This window comes from Hyaena hyaena, unplaced genomic scaffold, assembly GCF_003009895.1.
Source record: "Hyaena hyaena isolate Hyena2069 unplaced genomic scaffold, ASM300989v1 scaffold_290, whole genome shotgun sequence".
Taxonomy (NCBI): Eukaryota; Metazoa; Chordata; class Mammalia; order Carnivora; family Hyaenidae; genus Hyaena; species Hyaena hyaena.
This window is the reverse complement of record NW_024080926.1, coordinates 725549-744363: the sequence shown is the minus strand read 5'-3', so window position 1 is coordinate 744363 and position 18815 is coordinate 725549. Positions and strand designations below refer to the sequence as shown.

General features: G+C 49.5%; 1 protein-coding gene across 1 annotated transcript; it reads right to left on the bottom strand.

Annotated features, from left to right (window-relative positions):
* Positions 1 to 1337: 1337 nt before the first annotated feature.
* CMPK2 (cytidine/uridine monophosphate kinase 2) lies at positions 1338 to 15586 on the bottom strand. Its single transcript, XM_039247289.1, has 5 exons — positions 14729 to 15586; positions 13106 to 13220; positions 12012 to 12213; positions 4675 to 4908; positions 1338 to 3000 (listed from the first exon to the last, which is right to left on the bottom strand). Exons 1-5 carry the CDS (start codon positions 15398 to 15400, stop codon positions 2877 to 2879), a joined length of 1347 nt encoding a protein of 448 aa, XP_039103220.1. The 5' UTR covers positions 15401 to 15586; the 3' UTR covers positions 1338 to 2876.
* Between the last annotated feature and the right edge of the window lie 3229 nt (positions 15587 to 18815).

Here is an 18815-nt window from a genome sequence, read left to right as displayed (position 1 = left end):
CTCCCCACTCACTCACGCATGTGCGCATCCTCTCTCTCTCAAATAAACACAAAAAGAAGTAAATATCTTAATAAATGATAAAGGCTCTACCCTAATGTATTTAACAAATACATATGATACATAAGCATACAGTATGCAAATACGTGCATACACCCCAATTAGTTGAAGTATATTACGCAGAGATGATAAAATATTTGTATGTGCATCACTAACTATTTCCCTGGCACACATCCCCAGGCACTTTTAAGATGCCACACAATTCGGGCTACTGGCTGGCTCTGTTGGTAGAGCATGTAGTTCTTGAGGTCAGGGTCATGGGTTCGAGTCCCACTTTGGGGGCAGAGATTGCTTAAGAAAAATAAAATCTTAAAAAAAGTGCTACACAATTGCTCCTCGAACAGAGAGATCACAGAGAGAAGGGGCAAAAAAAAAAAAAAAAAAGAGTTCCCACTCTAGGAAAACAAAACAAAACAAAACAATAACAAAAAACCCAGCTCAGGCATGTGCCACCGAGCAAGTCAGGCTGTGGACGAGGATTCTGAGGTTCTGTAGGTGCCCGGGGTCTGTCTGACAGCCCTTCCCCAGGCAGACATGCCCTGTAGAGCACCACACACATTCATGCCTCGCCCACATCTGTTTTCACGAGTAAAGGCAGCCTCCGTTCAAGCCTCCCGTAACTTCTGCATCTCTACAATGTCACCCTTGTCTCTTGGTCCTGGGAAGGCAGCACCGAACAGCAGGCGGTGTGAAGGGTTAGCAGCAGAAGGGAGGCTCCACACGCCCCTCTGCTCACCGGCTGCTGGAAGAACTCACATGTGCCCAGTTGGCCACTGTAGCCGCAAGGAAGCCTTGGAAATGTACTCATAATTCTTGACCACCAGGTGTCAAGTCAAAAATCCAACTACTGCGGAAGAAAGGGAGAGTAAATGCTTAGGACAACCAAAGGTCGATCATGAGAGCAAAAGAGAAACTGAACTTGCCATGAAAGGAGGCCAAGCAAACGATTCCTTGTCATCGGCTTCTGGGTAGGAGGCGCTGTCCCGTCTCATGCTCAGAAATCATATACCTACCTGTGCATAGAAGAACCCAAGTGTACAAAGAATGATTTCTTCTTTTTAATATCTGCGGTGGAGAAAAGATTCCACTTTCCGGAAACAGTGTTTAAAAGAAAGCGAACATGCCCTCCCTTCCTCTGAAATCATTTTGCCCAGGGTTTCCACTTGGTCCACGGGCTCACAGCTCACAGCTCCCCACGCTGCTGACCAAAAACTCCTGTCTATGCAGAAGCTTCCCTGGAGGGGTGCCTCAGGAACCAACACAGATGTGTGACACCACCATCAGTGAGAAAATCCCAACAACTTTATTCATTTGCGAGGTACAGAAGGCAGGCATTAAATGCTTGTTTTTCTAGACTGCTGACATAACCTTGTCAAACTGTTTAAATTACATAACGCCAAGGACATAGATATCACACCTTACAGAAATCTAATGCTATTTATTAGCTTAAAAAAATATTTTCAACAGAAACTAATCACATATCTATATATGCAAATATATTATGTAAAAATTACCCAGAATTCTTTTGGAAAACAGTATGATACACTTGTTAATCCTAAACTTTATTATAATTTAAATCCCCACATGATAAGCCTGATAAAGCTTTAAATGTCTTCTTAAATATCTTCTCAGGAAGACATTTCCTCACCCCCCCCCCCAAATAATTTGCAAGCTTCGTCAATCTTAGAACCGGAAGGAATGTTAGAATCACCTGGTTCAGCCAACTCCTTACCACAAATGAAGAATTATTATCACTTTTCAGATCAAGTCACATGGACTTTTGATGTTCAATGACTCAACCAAGGCCACATAGCTATTTAATTTCCTCTTTCCTTAGCTATTTTTTTTTCCTAGGCAAACAGATCTCAAAGCTGATTTTGTGTGTAATCATAAGATATTCCAGTGCAAGATAATTGACTAAGAAATCCCCTTCCAGGATCCACTGTGCTTATTCAGTGAGATAAATTAAATCTGTGTAATGAAAATACACAGCGAGCATTGCCTTTAGCTTCTTGGCTTTGATTTTAATTAGTAAAGCAGAGCCCCTCCACCGAGGAGAAACATGATGTAAATATCAATATCAATATATTGCTGCATTGGCTAAGTTTTAATGCATCTAGTTCAGTCCAAAACACTTGTTATATCCAACGCCGTGTTTTCAGAGGAAAGGGAAGGAATAGAAATAAACAGAACATAATCCAAAGTGGGTTGGTATGTTGGTACTGAGAATGTTTTGCGTTGGCAGTCTCTGTATCCAACTCTGAGGTGCTGACCACGAGGGGACCGTGTTTTCTTTGTAAGCGTCCCCCACCCACAAGGCGGCTCCGTGGGAGGTGTCCTCAGACAGCCAGGACACACGGACCTGTTCTTCAGGAGCATTTAGCTCTAAGATCAGGGCTGAGCCCCCCATGATGGAGAGTGGCCATATTGGGAAGGAGGTAACTGCCCAGCCTCAGGATCTCATTAGTGACCCAGGTAGAGCCACGGGAAGGGCGGAGGGGCTTCCACTGATTTGGAAGACCTTCCCAGTTTCTTCTGCATACCTCACGCTTCCTGGATGAGGCAAAGCTTGGAGGAATCTGGTGGAAACGTAGTTGAAAGTGCATTGCAGGAAAACATTTGTTACACTTGAAGAAAGCCATCCCTGCTCTCTGGCTGGAACATGAGGGTCTCAACCTTGATGGGTCCTTTGGTCAGAAGGAAGTATACACACCATGGTTATACAACAGAAATCTGGGAAAACCGTGTACCCCATGGAGGGCCTAGATGGATCCAGCGGCATCAAATCCAGCAAAATGTCTAATTACATTGTGGAATCATTACAATTGATTACAATTATTTTGAATGATGCTTAAAACCATCTGGAGGACTTTTTCTCTCGAGGGGCTAGCGTCAACCACATGGCAGGCAGGGTCCTCCATCCGCTGATAGCACACTTCTACCCTGGGGACAGGCGGAATGAAAAGAGTTGGCTTATTTTTCAACAAGGCTCTACACACAAATGTTATCCCCACCGCCCATGATGCACACGGCTTGCAGCAAGGGCCCCACCTGCTCCATCTTGGCGTTCCCCTCGGCCGCTAGCTTTATCCACAGGAGACATTTGATATATTTTAATTAACAAATAATAAATTCATGGTGATGTTTAATAGCCAGCCAGGTTATTTATTGATAACCTATTTTCTACCGGTCATGAGCGTTCTGCGTGATTCTTCTGCTTTCATACTCAGGGCGACCTCAGGGAGGGAACCGTGTCACCCCGTTTTTGCAGAGAATGTAACAGACTCCAAGAGATTAACTAATTGGACACACGGGAAATCTGTCCACAATCTATGCCTTGAAGGATTTCAGACAAGCCAGAGGCCCTCAGCACGAACATTGTTTCCACAGAGGAGTCTTAGAAAATTTCACCAGGTTTCCACATCGCCTTTGGGTGTTAGCCAGCCTTGACATGTATGAATGACGGAGGCCCACAGCGTGAAGGAGGCATGTGGTCATAACAGGTGCTGTTTGCCACTCACTAGCTCAGTGAACTCCTCAGACTTCCTCCCCCTCAGTTTCCTCACCTATAAAATGAGGGCTGAACCAATGCCTTCCTGGTGATGTGTCACGAGGCGTAATTGAATTAATACATGTAAATTTCTTGACACGGTTTCTTTGCACACAGCAGAGCTATTATTTAATTCTTTATAACAGGGCTGTGTTCTGATAGCAGTGCTCTGGTTGTTTGTTTATATAAACTATTCTGCTTTGGCTTTTCAAACCAGGCCTACGGAACGTGCTTGGCTCTAAAGCAGTGAGACTCTGGTCCAGATTCTCCCACTACCGTTTCATAGCTTTATAATGAAAACGAAAGCACTGCCTTTAAAATCAAAAAGATCTTGGGGCGCCTGAGTGGCTCAGTTGGTTAAGCGTCCGATTTCAGCTCAGGTCATGATCTCACAGTTTGTGGGCTGGAGCCCCACATCAGGCTCTGTGCTGACAGCTCAGAGCCTGGAGCCTGCTTCCGATTCTGTGTCTCCCTCTCTCTGCCCCTCCCCTGCTCACGCACTGTCTCTGTCTCAAAAATAAATCAAAAACGGTAAAAAATTTTTAAAAAGGTTTTTAAAAAATCAAAAAGATCTTGATTTTAATCCCAGGTTTACTACACGGTAGCCATGCAGATCTAGACAAGTCGCTTAATCCTTGGAGCCTCAATTTGGTAAACCCTAAAACACGGCTAATGTTGTCCTTAGAAGCATCAGAACCCAGATGCCAGACATGCAGGAAGCACTTTCTAAGGAAAAGTCACTGTGAGATCAGCAGACAGCACTCTGTGCCCTTTCTGTTAGGACTGGGGCACCGGAACCCGGGAACGTGATCCTCTTACCCGGGTTCACGTTGTTCCTGGCGCAGCCAGGACTGGAAGGAAGCCCCGGTGCCCCATGCCCATGAGTCATCAACGCTGCAGCCACGCGGAACTGCCACCATCAGAAGGAGCTCAGCTACCCCGGGGGCTTCTGTCTCTTGGATTTGAACAAGGGGAACAATGCTGTTTTCTGTACGTCCCTAAAGTGGGCTCTGGCCCTGGCTCCCCGCGATGGCCAGGGCCCCTGCCGTGTACGCCGCGACACCTACTTTTGACGAAATACGCTGTTGGCCTCTAGTTCAGCTTCCTCTCTGGTCCTCTCCACGCCCCGGCCCTCCATCCTCCGCAGCCTCTCCTCGGGACTCACTGTGAGCAGCAGGACCAGGTCGGGCTTGAGCAGGTCACGGGGCCACTGGTATATAGGGTGATGGGCCGGGGGCAGGTACTGGATCCCCCCGGTCACCTCGGTGGCTATGGCATAGGTGGCCGTGCTGTGCCAGTACCTGAGAAGGAGAAGACGAGTGAGCTCTCCGTCTGCGGAGGCCAAGGCCAAGGTGTACCCGCACGTCCACGGGAGAGGCTGAAGCGAGGGGGGCCCTGCTCAAGATTTCCTTGCGTTGTGTATGTTAAATAAATAGAACAAAATCTTATTTTTAAAATATTTCTAAATTGTAAAAAAAAGATAAACCAAAGTCAACAATGTACAGTAAGAATGCGATGCGCTGGGGCGCCTGGGTGGCTTAGTCGGTTAAGCGTCCGACTTTCGCTTAGGTCATGATCTCGCGGTTCGTGGGTTCGAGCCCCGCGTCGGGCTCTGTGCTGACTGCCAGCTCGGAGCCTGGAGCCTGTTTCGGTCTGTGACTCCCTCTCTCTCTGACCCTCCCCTGCTCACGCTGTCTCTCTCTCCTAGAAATAAATAAAATATAAAAAAAAAAAAAAAAAAAAAAGAATGCGATGCGCTGGGGGTGCCTGGGTGCTTCAGTGGGTTGGGTGTCTGACTTCAGCTCAGGTCATGATCATGCCATCGTGGGTTCGAGCCCCGGGTCGGGCTCTGTGCCGACAGCTAGCTCAGAGCCTGGAGCCTGCTTGGGATTCTGTGTCTCCCTCTCTCTCTGCCCCTCCCCTGCTCGCACTCTGTCTCTCAAAAATGAATAAACATTAAATTTTTTAAAAAATGCGCTGGGCTCCTCACAGAGCTATGTTCACTCACATCTCTCTGGCTCTGCTTCTGCTGTCCTCTGGGAAGGGAGGGTGAGCAGGATGAGAGATCTGACTTCGTTGGCTGGTTCACTTTGATTTTATTTTAATGTTTATTTATTTTGGGAGAGTGCAAGAGGGGGAAGGGTGGAGAGAGGGGGCCAGAGAGTCCAATGTGGGCTCCGTGCTGACAGCAGTGAGCCTGATGCTGGGCTCAAACTCACAAACCGCGAGATCATGACCTGAGCCAAAGTCGGCCGCTCAACTGACTGAGTCCCCGGGAGCCCCATGTACTTGGCTTGCATTTAATCTCGCGTCTTGGCCAAATAAAAACCTGCTGGCACCTTCAGTTTTAAATTGTTTTAAAATGGACCTTGCTGACGAAATCCACGTTCTGGGGACCCTGGTGAGGAGGGCTTGTCCTGCCCACTGCCTGGCTGCCTAACTGCGTTCATTAGTCTCTGTCAGGGAGAGAAATGAACCCAAATTCGACTTCCATTACTCCCCGAAATCCTCCCTTGGTGAAGTAGGGCCCTCTTGACTGGCTCTTTTTAAGAGTTTTGGGGGCAGGAAAACAAAATCAGAACCATAAAAGAAGATCTATTTCAGGGCACCGGGGGGGTCAGTTAGTTGAGTGTCTCTTGATTTTGGCTCAGGTCATGATCTCACAGTTCATGGGATGGAGCCCCACATTGGACTCTGTCCTGACCGCTCGGAACCTGCTTGGGATCCTCTCTTTCCCTCTCTCTGCCCCTCCCCTGCTTGCGCGTACACTCTCTCTCTCTCAAAATAAATAAATAATCTTAAAAAAAATTTTTTTTTAAACAATACCTATTCTAAAATGCCCAAAGGCTTTCCACTGCCTGCTGTAAATGTCCCGCCTAACCCAGACACAGTTCGAGGGTGCACCCAGGCACACTGCTCCCCGCAGGCCCGTCCTCACACTTCCCTGCAGCTAGAGTGAGGCTCGCAGTCAGCAAAACTCCTACTCTGCCGAACAGACCCACCAGGATGGAGCCCCAAGGGCAGCTCACTGTTGCCTCTTCTGGGCTTCCCATGCCGCTCACGCTTGACTCTACGGAAGAACTTCTCACGATAAAGAAAAGCAAGTCATTTACAAGCATGACCTCTTTGGACCCCTCTGTTAGAAAATTTCTTTTTTAGTCACTCCTGCGTTCCAAACCCTGAAACCGGGGTCCGGCACACGGCAAGTACACAATAAATGTTCTTTGGGTGTGCAAATGAATAAAGTGGAATCATTTCATTAATTGGCATAGCTTATTATTATCTTGCCCTGTTCATGTCATACTCCAATTTTAAGAGGCTACAAAACTCCAAATACAGTATCAAAGGACTATCACCACATGTATCTATGAAACAATTATAAACATTTTCAGTGTGGAGAAGGACCCATGGCCCCATCCTTGTCTGTATTTTCAATTTACTGTCTTCAATGCTTTAAAATCTTAAATTCTTAATCATTTGAGACTTGAACGACTTTTCCCAGCCAGGAGGATGGACTGGCATCTATAAAATGAATTCACCGTGTTATCTGAGCTGCGTGTTCATCCACCTTCTGCCGCCTACTTGCTCTGTGGACACAGGTAACTCGTTTTTTTTAACTTTTTAACATTTTTTTATTTTTGAGACAGAGACAGAGCACGAGCTAGGGAGGGGCAGAGAGAGAGAGAGAGAGAGAGAGAGAGACACACACACAGAGTCTGAAACAGGCTCCAGGCTCTGAGCTGTCAGCGCAGAGCCCGATGCGGGGCTTTAACCCACAAACCGTGAGATCATAACCTGAGCTGAAGTCAGATGATTAACCAACTGAGCCACCCAGGCGCCCCACAGGTAACTCATTTAAGCCAATATAGTCTCAATTTCCTCATCGGGAAAGTGAAAAGCATGCAAACCTTTCTCTCCCTTCCACCGTTGCTGCAAACATAGACTGAATCTGGGTATCACACTGTCATCATAAGAAAATACCTAATGCTTAGCGGTCGCGGCTTATAACCAAAGCTGCGTTTTCAAATTATGGCAATGGAGGCAGTACTGGAAAGGAGACACAAATAAAAATTAATCTGGGAGGTGATCAATTCTAATACCATCAGAGTCACCTCCAGAAGTGACTGCCATATTGGCCAGGAGCATTCTCTGTATCATGTCCCTGGGTCACCACTTCCAAACGCGTGGTTTCACCTTCTCTATCAGATGCATCTTGTCTCCCAAGCTGAATAAATCCACGCAGGGTCCAGGTTTTCTGTTTCTTGGCAGCCAAACTACAATTTGTTCTGCTTTTTGCACATGTCCCGCGTTCACTGAATTAAATACTCAGCTATGAATACAGAGGCTGATATCATCTTAATTTTAAAACCCTTCCTTTTGTGGAAAAACCATCAGCAAGAATAGATTTTTAAAGGTAATGAGGGTGATTAAGTTGCCAACCTTAACCACAGTCACCATCAAAAACTATTCTGTCTCCCTTATTTTTTTCAGCTAGATGAGGGTCTAGTCTAAAATGGATTTCATTAAAATCTTTACACATGAACAAAACCCACCCAGACAACAAATAACTGCTCTTTTCTTCTCATTTGACAAGGTGATACAGTATCTCTTTAAAGAGCAAAATTGCCAACGATTCGCAGACACAAAGAAGAAAAATCAAGGGAAGAATGGAAGCCCTGTTTTCTATAGCTGAAGCTCGCTCACTGACAACGCTGTGGCTCATTTTAAATAATCATACCCTCTGGCCATCAATTTCAGACTCTCCGCCAGTTAGTATTTTCCATTCCTGCCTTCAGGGAAACCACATCAGTTCAAATCAGATGCAATTTGCCGCCACCTTATACATAGCTTCTATAATAATGCTTTGTATCTTAATAGCAATTTGCGATTTCAAAGCACTTCCACCTGTATTAACTCAATGGCTTTTCATCACGAGTCCTAATGGTAGGTGAGGAAGCCATGAGGACTCTCTCCATTTAACAGATTAGGAAGCTGGGAGCAGGGGGACAGGGATTTGCCTACACTCAGAAGCCAGGGCAGCTTCAGGACTTGGGACATCTGAGAAAACAATGTGCCTCGCCAACTCACACGGTGTTAGGGAAAGTTTAGTCTTTCTCCTTGAAAAAGGACACTGTGTGTGGGGAAAAAAAAAGATCTCAAATATGGCAGATTCAGGCACTTATTAATAATAAGGCAGGGGCGCGTGGGTGGCTCAGTTGGTCAAGCATCCGACTTCGGCCCAGGTCATGATCTCACCGTTTGTGGGTTAGCGCCGCGTCGGGCTCTGTGCTGGCAGCTCAGAGCCTGGAGCCTGCTTCAAATTCTGTGTCTCCTTCTCTATCTGCCTCTCTCCTGCTTGTGCTCTCTCTCTCTCTCTCTCTCTCTCGAACAAATAAATTGTAAAAAAATTTTAAATAATAGGGCAAAAACATCCCCCAAATAAGTCCCACAGAAGAATGCAATTGCTCACCCTTCTTGCCAAGCTTCAACCTCTTGAAATAAGTATCTTGCCATCCCCAAAGCTAATACTACCTCCCGGCATTGTCTCTTCTATGAAAGCACCAGGCTTCTGACTCCGTTTTACTGTTTACATCTTGCCCGGCAACCCCACCACCTCGGGCGTTATTCCCTAAACGCTCTCAGAATCGCCTTTTCCTGGAGTGTCGCAAGGATACAGAAAAATGTACAGAGGAAGATATTTGGAGAAAAGGGTAGACGTATCCAGATAATCCAGATATGACAAACCAGCTTGTAAGTGACCAACTTACCCACCAGAAACAAGTGGAAAACCTCGAGTAAAAGGCTGGCGATGCTAAGTGCTGAGGCAAAGGGAATTCTCAAACATTGTGGGGGGGGGGGGGGAGGGGGGAGGGGGGAGGGGCTGTGAGCCATTCCAACCACTTCAGAAAACATGGAAATACTTGCTAAAGCCGAACACATGTGAACCTACATCCCTGCAGTCCACTGGCGGGCATCTCTGCGCCAGAACTGCATACACACGTACTACATGCACTAGAGTTACAAAAAAATGTTCATAGCAAGGGGCGTAGGCGTGGCTCACCCAGTTAGGCGATCGGCTCTTAATCTCAGCCCATCTCATGATCTCGGAGTTTGTGAGACTGAGCCCTGCATTGGGCTCTGCACTGACCACACAGAGCCTGCTTGGAATTCTCTCTCCCCCCCGGCCCCTCCCCCATGCATACATGCTCTCTCCTCTCAAAATAAAAAAATAATAAAATAAAACAAAAACATTAAAAAAATGTTCAGAGCAGCAAGGTGGGTATCATACGCAGCATGAGGGCAGTCAGATGCAAGCAGCACTAACATATAGGAGCAGTTCAAGAACAGGAGATGGGGGTCACTGCAGCCATCACCATGGAGGGGGAGGGGAGAATGGACAGTGAGTGGGAGGAGGAGGCTGACTGATGGGGGGTGTGGGGTCCTGAATCTGGACATGCGTCCGGGCTCTACTTGGGTGTGTTCACTACTTGAACTTCCTTGAGATTTACCTTTATGATTAATGCTTTTTTCTGAATCCTTGTCATACTTCAATACAATTGCTTATCTTTCCAAAAATAAGTAAAATTGCAGAAAGAGCAACAAACATCCCTGCAATGTGAAGCAAAAGTGCAATTGCAGTTCATGACCTTCTGTCTCTTCATCAACGGCACGTCTCTTTCCTTAACACTCTCTTGAATTTGTTCAATAATCTTTCATCCCTCCGCACTCTACAGTTTGTCTTAGTTTGTATATATTTTGCTGAACGTCCGTCTGCAACTTGATTTTTTTATTCAAATTACGGTTTTGTAATTTCTGCACACTGATGCCCTGTACTGATTTATATTGCTGAGTGCTGCCCCGTTTTACAAATATGTTGGCATTTATGCACCCTTTCTGCTACTGACAGGCTTTGGGTTTTTTACATTTTTCAATATCTGAACGCAGCTGAAGACATCTTTCGGTTTCTTCCGGCCGTGAAGTAGACTCCGCCGTTCTGGGTCTCCACAAAATACCCCTGTGCCCAGTCCACCCCCACCAGCACCTTGGAGAGCGTCCAGCCAGCCACATGATCTCCCGCTCTGGGTATTTGGGCATTTTAATTGGCTCTCGCCAACCTGATGAAAGTAAACTGGGATCTCTTGGTCATGACTCTAATTTCCGTATCACCAAGTCCTGGTGACTTCAAGCCTAGGATGACTTGCTTGCCGGACAATTCATCCTTTTTTGTGGTATTTTGAGCTACTTCTTAAATATGGAATTTAAAAAATATAAATCAGTTCATGTCCCTTCACTACCTGAAACCTCTCAGTGGCTCCCATCTGCACTCAGAATAAAACCCACGCTCTCTCGGCCTATGGGCCCTTCTGTTCTATCCTCTGCCTCTCTCTCTCTGTTCATTCATCCAGAAAGCAACCCCTCGTCCATTACGTGCTCACCACAGGGGACTGTTTCTAGTACTCAAATACGTCCACTTCTTTCTGTCTGTAGGTTTTGCTCTTCCTCACTCTTCTGTCCATAAGGCTGTTACTCTACAATTTTCCTTTCCACCTCTTTTGGGTCATTCAGAGCTCAGATCAATGGCGCCCCCTTCTATGGGCCCTCCTTAGCCATATCCACCTTGATTTATCCTCTTTAGAGTATCTGTCACTCTCCAATATTATCTTGTCTTTATGCACTTGATTATTTTTTTCCTTTTCTTAAAAAATATTTTAATTTATTTCTAGGAGAGAGAGAGAGAGAGACAGCGTGAGCAGGGGAGGGTCAGAGAGAGAGGGAGACACAGATTCTGAAACAGGCTCTAGGCTCCGAGCTGGCAGTCAGCACAGAGCCCAATGCGGGGCTTGAACCCATGAACCGCGAGATCATGACCTAAGCGAAAGTCGGATGCTTAACCGACTAAGCCACCCAGGCGCCCCGTTTATGCACTTGATTATTAACTTCTCCTGCAACAGTACGGTTGCCCCATGCAAGCAGGGCATTGTCTAGCTCATCAACCCCCGAATCCCCTAAACTGAGAACAGTCTTTGGCACACACAGGAGATGCCCAACCCATGTTTTATAAATAAGCCAATGAACAAATGAACCCCTGAAAGCATCGATTGCTAAAGCATAGGATTTTGTCAATATCCTCATGTGCCATTTCTAGCTCAGTCACTTGGCCAGTCACTTAACCTTTTTAAGACCTAGGTTCCTCATCCGTAAATTGGGGATAACATTTAGTATCCGCCTAACCATGTAATTGTTCCAGACACTGAATACTGTATGCATGCTCTTGGCAAAATGCCAGCCTGTGGTGTAGGCAATTCATAAGTTATAGGCATCATTCCTATTATCATCATCACACAGTGTGACTTAACAAACAGTTGGGAAGAAAATGCCGAACTTGTAGGACCTTTATACCTACCTGTCTAGAATCACGGGAGATTTTGTAGATTCTTCGGCTATTTCAGAAGCCGCAATGTAATTGCCCAAGGAGTAAAAAGCTCTCCTAATGATAGTTGGCTCGTCATCAAAGATTTTCCTCCACTGGCTGATGCAAGCGGGTGGGGACTTTGAGAGGACAGCCCCGAGTGTGTCTGAAACTGACTGGGTCACCGTGGTTTTACCTGGCCAGATAAAAACACAGCGCGCGTTACCATGGCCACCATATCACTCCCAAAGGCTCAGATACACTCAGAACAAAGACACTCTTTCCACCTGTAAATCAATGCAGCTCATCACCTACTATGATTATATATAAAAAAAAAGAATCAGTCTTTCAGGCACCTGGGTTTCCTGGTGTAGTATCCCAACCCTTGAAAGGTATCACAAAGTAAGAATGAACTCTGGCAGAGACCTCCAGGCCCTCTGATAACCTCCACCTCGTCCCTTAAAACTCTCAGCACCCGGGAGCCCCACCTCCCGCTGAACCACGTGACTCTAGCCACCCGAGGCGGCTCCATCTTGTCCTTGGCTGACCTCCTGTGGCCCTGACAGCTTCACTTCTACTTCTGTTTCGGACTAAGAGTAGGTATGTCCCTTGTACTTTGATATCTGTGTGCTGGTTCTAACGCTTTTTCTCTCTACTTCCTAGGGCTTCTTAATTTTGCTTCAAAGGGTCCTCAGAATGGCCTGCGGTCCTCAAGTACCCCAGGCTGGCTAAGTCCCTGCTCTGTGGCCCACGCTGCTTCTTCTGCGCAGAGGACTGCTTCTGTCTTCCCCACCTGACCTTCTCTGATCTGCACTGAAAACAGAGCGCTTCCAGAGCCACCCCTGACCACAGCCAAGGCTGGTCACCACAGCACCTGAGCCTCAGCCCCCCCACCCCTCCCCTGGCTTCCAACTCAAGGCCTTATTCATCTTTGCATCCCACGCCCGCCCAGCTCTGTGCCTTGCACACACTAAACACGGCTGTGAAGCTTACGAGCTGAAGTCTGTATAAAGTTTTACTTATTAAGACCTATCTATTCCCACAGAGAGGAATTTCTCTCCTCGCCTATAACCAAAAGGTAATATTACCTGTGGCATCCAGTCCTTCGATGGCAATGACAGGGAACTTCCCTTTCTGGACCTGTTCTGGTAACTGGTCGACCAGGTCCAGCACTGCCTGGGCTTCAGGAATGAGGGGTACACACTGTAAGACAACGGTGTGCATCCGCAGTGAGGCAACGGGCCTTTTGCAACGTCTACTTGCCAAAAACAAGCTTGCCCAACGCTAACATGGCATAAGCTGTGTTTGACGCCATGCTGGATTCATACTATTTTGAACCCGAGAGAGGCTGGGGCACCTGCGTGGCTCAGTCAGTTAAGGGTCTGACTTCAGCGCAGGTCACGATCTCATAGTTTGGGAGTTCGAGCCCCATGTTGGGCTCTGTGCTGACAGCTGGGAACCTGGAGCTGCTTTGGATCCTGTGCCTCCCTCTCTCTCTGCCCCAGATCCTGCTCTGTCTGTCTCTCTCTCTCTCAAAAATAAATAAACATTAAAAAAGAAAAGCGATGTTGAACCTGAGAAGGGCTGAATTCCTTCATTTTATACTGAACAGCTGTGGCTCAAACAGGCATCAGCGGCCGAGCTCCCTCAGCCTCGAGGACCAGCTACCCCAGGGGAAGACCACAGCTGGGCAGCACAGGCCGGGCCTGGCGCAGCAGTCAGCGGGCCCTTCCTGTCCCCCCCGCCGGGCCTTGGCCTTGCACTTTGGTCACCAGGGAGCAGCACTGGTGGCCGTGGGCTTTCCAAGTTCTCCCCTCGCTCTCCCTCTCTGCGGGGAGCCCCACACACTTGTTCACCCATGTGCTTAATCTTCTAGCTGCTTTCCAGGATTAACATGGCCAGCCTTCACCTGCGAGGGTGACAACATTATTATTCCCAAGTGTGACTAAGGAAACTGAGGCAAGGAGGGTTTCAGAAAGTGAAAGTGACACAGGTAACAAATTCCAGATTTGGGTTTAAAACCCAGCGACTGGTCCTGCCCTCTCCACCACTCCCTCATACTCTCCCAAAAGCTTGCTAAATGCACTCGATAAATTCCCTAGTGCAGCCTCAGCAAGCCGACGCTGGACACCCCAGGCCCCGGCCAGGCTGCCCGGGGAAGGGGTCTCCGCTCTCCTTCCCCAGCACCTGCTCGGTGCCAGAGGTTTCCTCGTCCTAAACACTGCAAGGCGAGTGTTTGACAGACGAGAGAGGAAAAACACAGGGGTCTGCAACTCGCACGGGCGGCCGGGAAGCAGGCAGCCACAGAACCCCAAACTCGGGCCCTTTTCGCCCCAAACTCACGTCCTGGCCTCCCCGAACAGTGTGACTGCTTCCCGGAGGGCAGGACCCTCCCCGCACCCAGCGGGCTCTTCCTTCCCGCGGCGCCTTCAGCGCCTTTCGGGGCAGAGACCCCAGCCTGGCATTGGGGCAGCGGTTCCCGCCCCGGAGGGGAAGTTCCAGGAGGCTGAGAATCCAGCAAAGAGCCGCAGCGTCTACACCGGAGTCCGGCACTCGGGTTCAGGGCCTGATCTGCCCACGGACGACCATCGACCCCCCGGGGCAGCGGAGCCTGGGCCGGGGAGGCCAGCACCCCCAAGCCCCATCCCCACCCGAGGTCCCCCTCCCGCTAGTCTGGGGTCCGCCCGCGTGCGGGAGGGGCGGGATCTTACCGCCTCCAGGACGGCGCGGGCGGCCTCCCGGCGCGGGAAGACCGCGGAGCGGGGCAGGTCGGGCACCACCGGGTGCAGGGCGGGCTCGGGGGCGGCCAGGACGCGCTCGCGGGGGCCCGCGCGCCGCCACTCGGCCCCGTCCCGCCGCTCCCACACGCTCTGCCACAGCTGCCCGCGCGCGTCGCCCGCGAACTCGCCCAGACGCGCGCCCTCGGGGGCCTCGCCGAGCAGCGCGAAGAGCGCGCGCCGCGTGTCGGGGCTGCGGCCGGGGTCGCGGAGCAGGAAGCCGCGCTGCAGGCCGCCGCCGCCGCCGTAGCCCAGCAGCGGGCGCAGCCGGCAGCGCCGCAGGGGCTCGCGGCGCAGCTGCCGCAGCAGGCGCTGGTGCAGCCGCGCCGCCCGCACGCGGGCCGCGCAGTCCCCGCCGGGGGCCTCGGGCACGCACAGCCAGTAGCTGCGGCCGGGCGGGCCCAGCAGCGCGGCCGCGCGGGGGTCGAGGCGCGCGCCCGGGCCGTCGCCGCCCACGGCCAGGTGAGCCAGCGAGCAGCCGGGCAGCTCCAGCGCGAAGCGGCGCGGCGGCGCCATGGCCAGAGCGCGGGCCCCGCGCGGCGACCGCGGCGGCCCCGGGAGACGCCCGAGCAGCCTCTGGGCGCGCGGGCCGGCGGCCGAGGCCATGGCGCGTCGGGTCCCGCCCCCGCCGCGCCCGGGTCGCCCCCCGCCGCTCGGGAATCGAAAGCTAAGTGACCGGCGGGCGGGGCCGGGCGGGGCCGGGCGGGGCCGCCGGGGGGCGGGGGGGGGGGCGGCCGTGGCCTCGGCTTCCTCCTCCGGCGGCTCGCGGTCGCGCCCGAACGGCAGCGGCGGAAGGGAGGGGACGGCCGCGGGCGGCGCGCTGGGTTCCCGGCTTCCACCCCGAGGGCGCTCGGGCCGGCGCCGCGGGTGGGGAGGGGGCGCCGGCGCCCCAGGCCGTGCCCCGCGGAGGCCTCCACTGTTGTTTACGCCCCGGGTGGGGGAGGGTGTGTATCAGGGAGAGAGAGATCGGTCTCTTCGCTGCCCCCCACCCTCACTGGCTCTCAGTGCCATCCTTGCCTGGGCACGACTCGCAGACCCGCTGGCCGCTTGCTCAGCCTGCGCCCCCACCCCCACCCCGACCCGCTGTTTGGCCCCCACTCCGTCCCCAGCCCCAGGAGCTGCTTTGACTGCCAGAAAGGGGAGCGCATTGCCCGCTTCTTGGAATGATTCCTCTCCTTTTGCGGACTCTCCAACTAGGGGGTCCCCAGATGTGCACGTGAGCCACACCGAAGCCCCGCATTCAGGTCCACTTGGGTGGAGGCAGCAGCTGCGTGGCCGCAAGTCGGCATTGACAGTACTGCTCACCTTGTACAGCAGCTTTTACGCGACCGCTTACCTGTGTGGTTTCGTTTTCCCCGCTCGGCTGGCATCTTGGACAGGGATGGTCAGGCCGACTGAAAGCCAAAATCCTATGGGGAAAACTCAAAAATTCAGAACCGAGAGAAAGACGGAAAACGTTAGAGGAACAGAGAGCAGAAAAGCTTGATGATTTAAGCAATCTGGGTTTAGCGCAGATGCATGTTTAATCCTGAAGGGAATAAAACTTTCCGACAAACATGAACTCTTAGACCTGTGGTTGAAGGATGGGTTAATAGACAAGGGGCAATTCGGTTCTCCGAGAAGAGGCTCATTCTTACTCTCTGTGAGCAATCTGACTTTTGGCCACTTAGCTTGGAGAAGCGTTTTCATGTGTGTAACCAGCTCATGTGAAACAGGAGAAGAAAAAACCCGTGTTGTGTTCCTCTCATGAGCCTCTCTTGACCCTTCTTACGAGCCGCTCCCCGGTAGACTCTGTCCTTTGTTTTCCTCTCCCCACAAGAAGCCTGAAATTAAAGACACTGCGGGACCTAGACCCAGCGCTCAGCCGACATTAATATGTGCTGACGATTGAAGATAGAATATTTTCACTCATAAAGGAAAAGAAATCTGTCGTGTTTTTGCACTCCGGTTTCAAATTCCTATACAGAGAATCTGATGGTCCCAACTTAAGTCAATGTTTAGATCGAACAAACTACCCTTGTGGGTGGAGAGCAGAGAAGCTGGGAGCCGGAAAGATCTGTCAATGAAGTCTTTCAGTGAATGCGTAATAACACAGCTTCATTCATTTAAAAAAGTCATAGCTTTCAACACTTAGAGTATTAAATAGGAAAACTGAAGCTATCCTGGCCATTCTGTTCATGGGCGGGGTGGGGAGCAGAAAGGGAGAATTATTAAATATAAATGCAGTAATTAATAAATAATAAGTGAAAAAACTAATATTTAGTTTGGAAAAGAGATTGGATTTGGAAAACCTGTTGAAATAGATGTACTTCTAGGAAGAGTCTCCAAATGGAGAAAAAGAAAGAAAATGCAATTAGCACAATAGGAATCCAAGAAAGGAAAAAGCACAGATTGTGAAGGCCACAAAAAGAGAGGATATTACATACAGTTGTACATCAATAAACCTAAATGTCACAAAATAAACAAAGAACTTGGAAAATAAAAATTGACAAGGAGTGATAAATCTAAATATTATCACTAAACATCTAAACATTATCTGTGTTAAACCCAGATTGCTAAATCTATATTTAGATTATAGATATAATCTAAAGCCTAGGAAAGATGGAGAGGAAGGGTCCAAACGTAGACACGTTTAATAAGTAACTGCTTTATTAAGGAACAGGTAAACCCTCTACTCCGTAAGCCTTCTCTTTTTTTTTTTTTTAAAATTTTTTAATGTTTTTTTATTTATTTCTAGGAGAGAGAGAGACAGCGTGAGCAGGGGAGGGTCAGAGAGAGAGGGAGACACAGAATCTGAAGCAGGCTCCAGGCTCTGAGCTGGCAGTCCGCACAGAGCCTGATGCGGGGCTCGAACCCACGAACCGCGAGATCATGACCTAAGCGAAAGTCAGACGCTTAACCGACTAAGCCACCCAGGCGCCCCAAGCCTTCTCTTTTGTAAAGTTCTTTTGGATGCGTTTGTGGGCTTCCAATTTGAAAAATATTCTATTGTATTATGGGGTTGATTTTCTCACTGGTAGAGTTTATGTACCTTCCCGTGAAGAAAGAGTCAACACAGCTCACTCAGAGCATCTCTCCCGGAGAGCCTGGAGCCACTGTCGATTCTGGCCAAACTCTAGCAACTTGCCCTTCAAAAGGTTCTTTGTATCAATCACTGATGGCTCTGTGTGTCTGTGGGAGCAATGCCACATCAGCCCGTCAGCACTGTCCTGCACAAACACCAAGGCTGGTGATGGGCACCTCACTCACAGTTGGGTTTCTGAGATTTGGTGACCATGGCCAGTCACAGTGGATGCACCTACATGTCTAGCCCTCCACGTAACCCCAGACTCTGAGACTCAAGCACGCTTCGCTGACCATCTAATTCATACTTGTCCCTGTAGTGCACTGCTTGAGGGAAAGTCCATCCTGTGCAACCCCAGATGGCCAAGGTCTCAGAAGCCTGTGCAGAGCTCTCCTGACTCTGTCTGAGTTTCCATCTGCTTTCTGTTTTCACTCTGCATTGCTTCCCTGGAATAAGCCCTAACAGTGAATATAACCTGCTCCCGAGTCATATGAATCCTTTTAGTCAATACCCACACACAGGACAACTAAGTAAAACTTTCAAGGAATGATATCTTATTTGGAAGCACTTTAATAGTACATTTCATTTCTTTAAATACACACACATATACACAAAACCACAGCTCTGCAAGTTAGTAAAATTATACTCATTAAATCAATTGTTTCAACTAGTAAATGAGTGAACGAGAAAGCTGTAAAGATGTTTGCAATGTATGTTACCAAGAAAGTTCATGATTGGGGCGCCTGGGTGGCTTAGTCGGTTAAGCGTCCGACTTTCGCTTAGGTCATGATCTCGCGGTTGTGGGTTCGAGCCCTGCGTCGGGCTCTGTGCTGACTGCCAGCTCAGAGCCTGGATCCTGTTTCAGTCTGTGACTCCCTCTCTCTCTGACCCTCCCCTGCTCACGCGGTCTCTCTCTCTCTCCTAGAAATAAATAAAACATTAAAAAAAAAAAAAGAA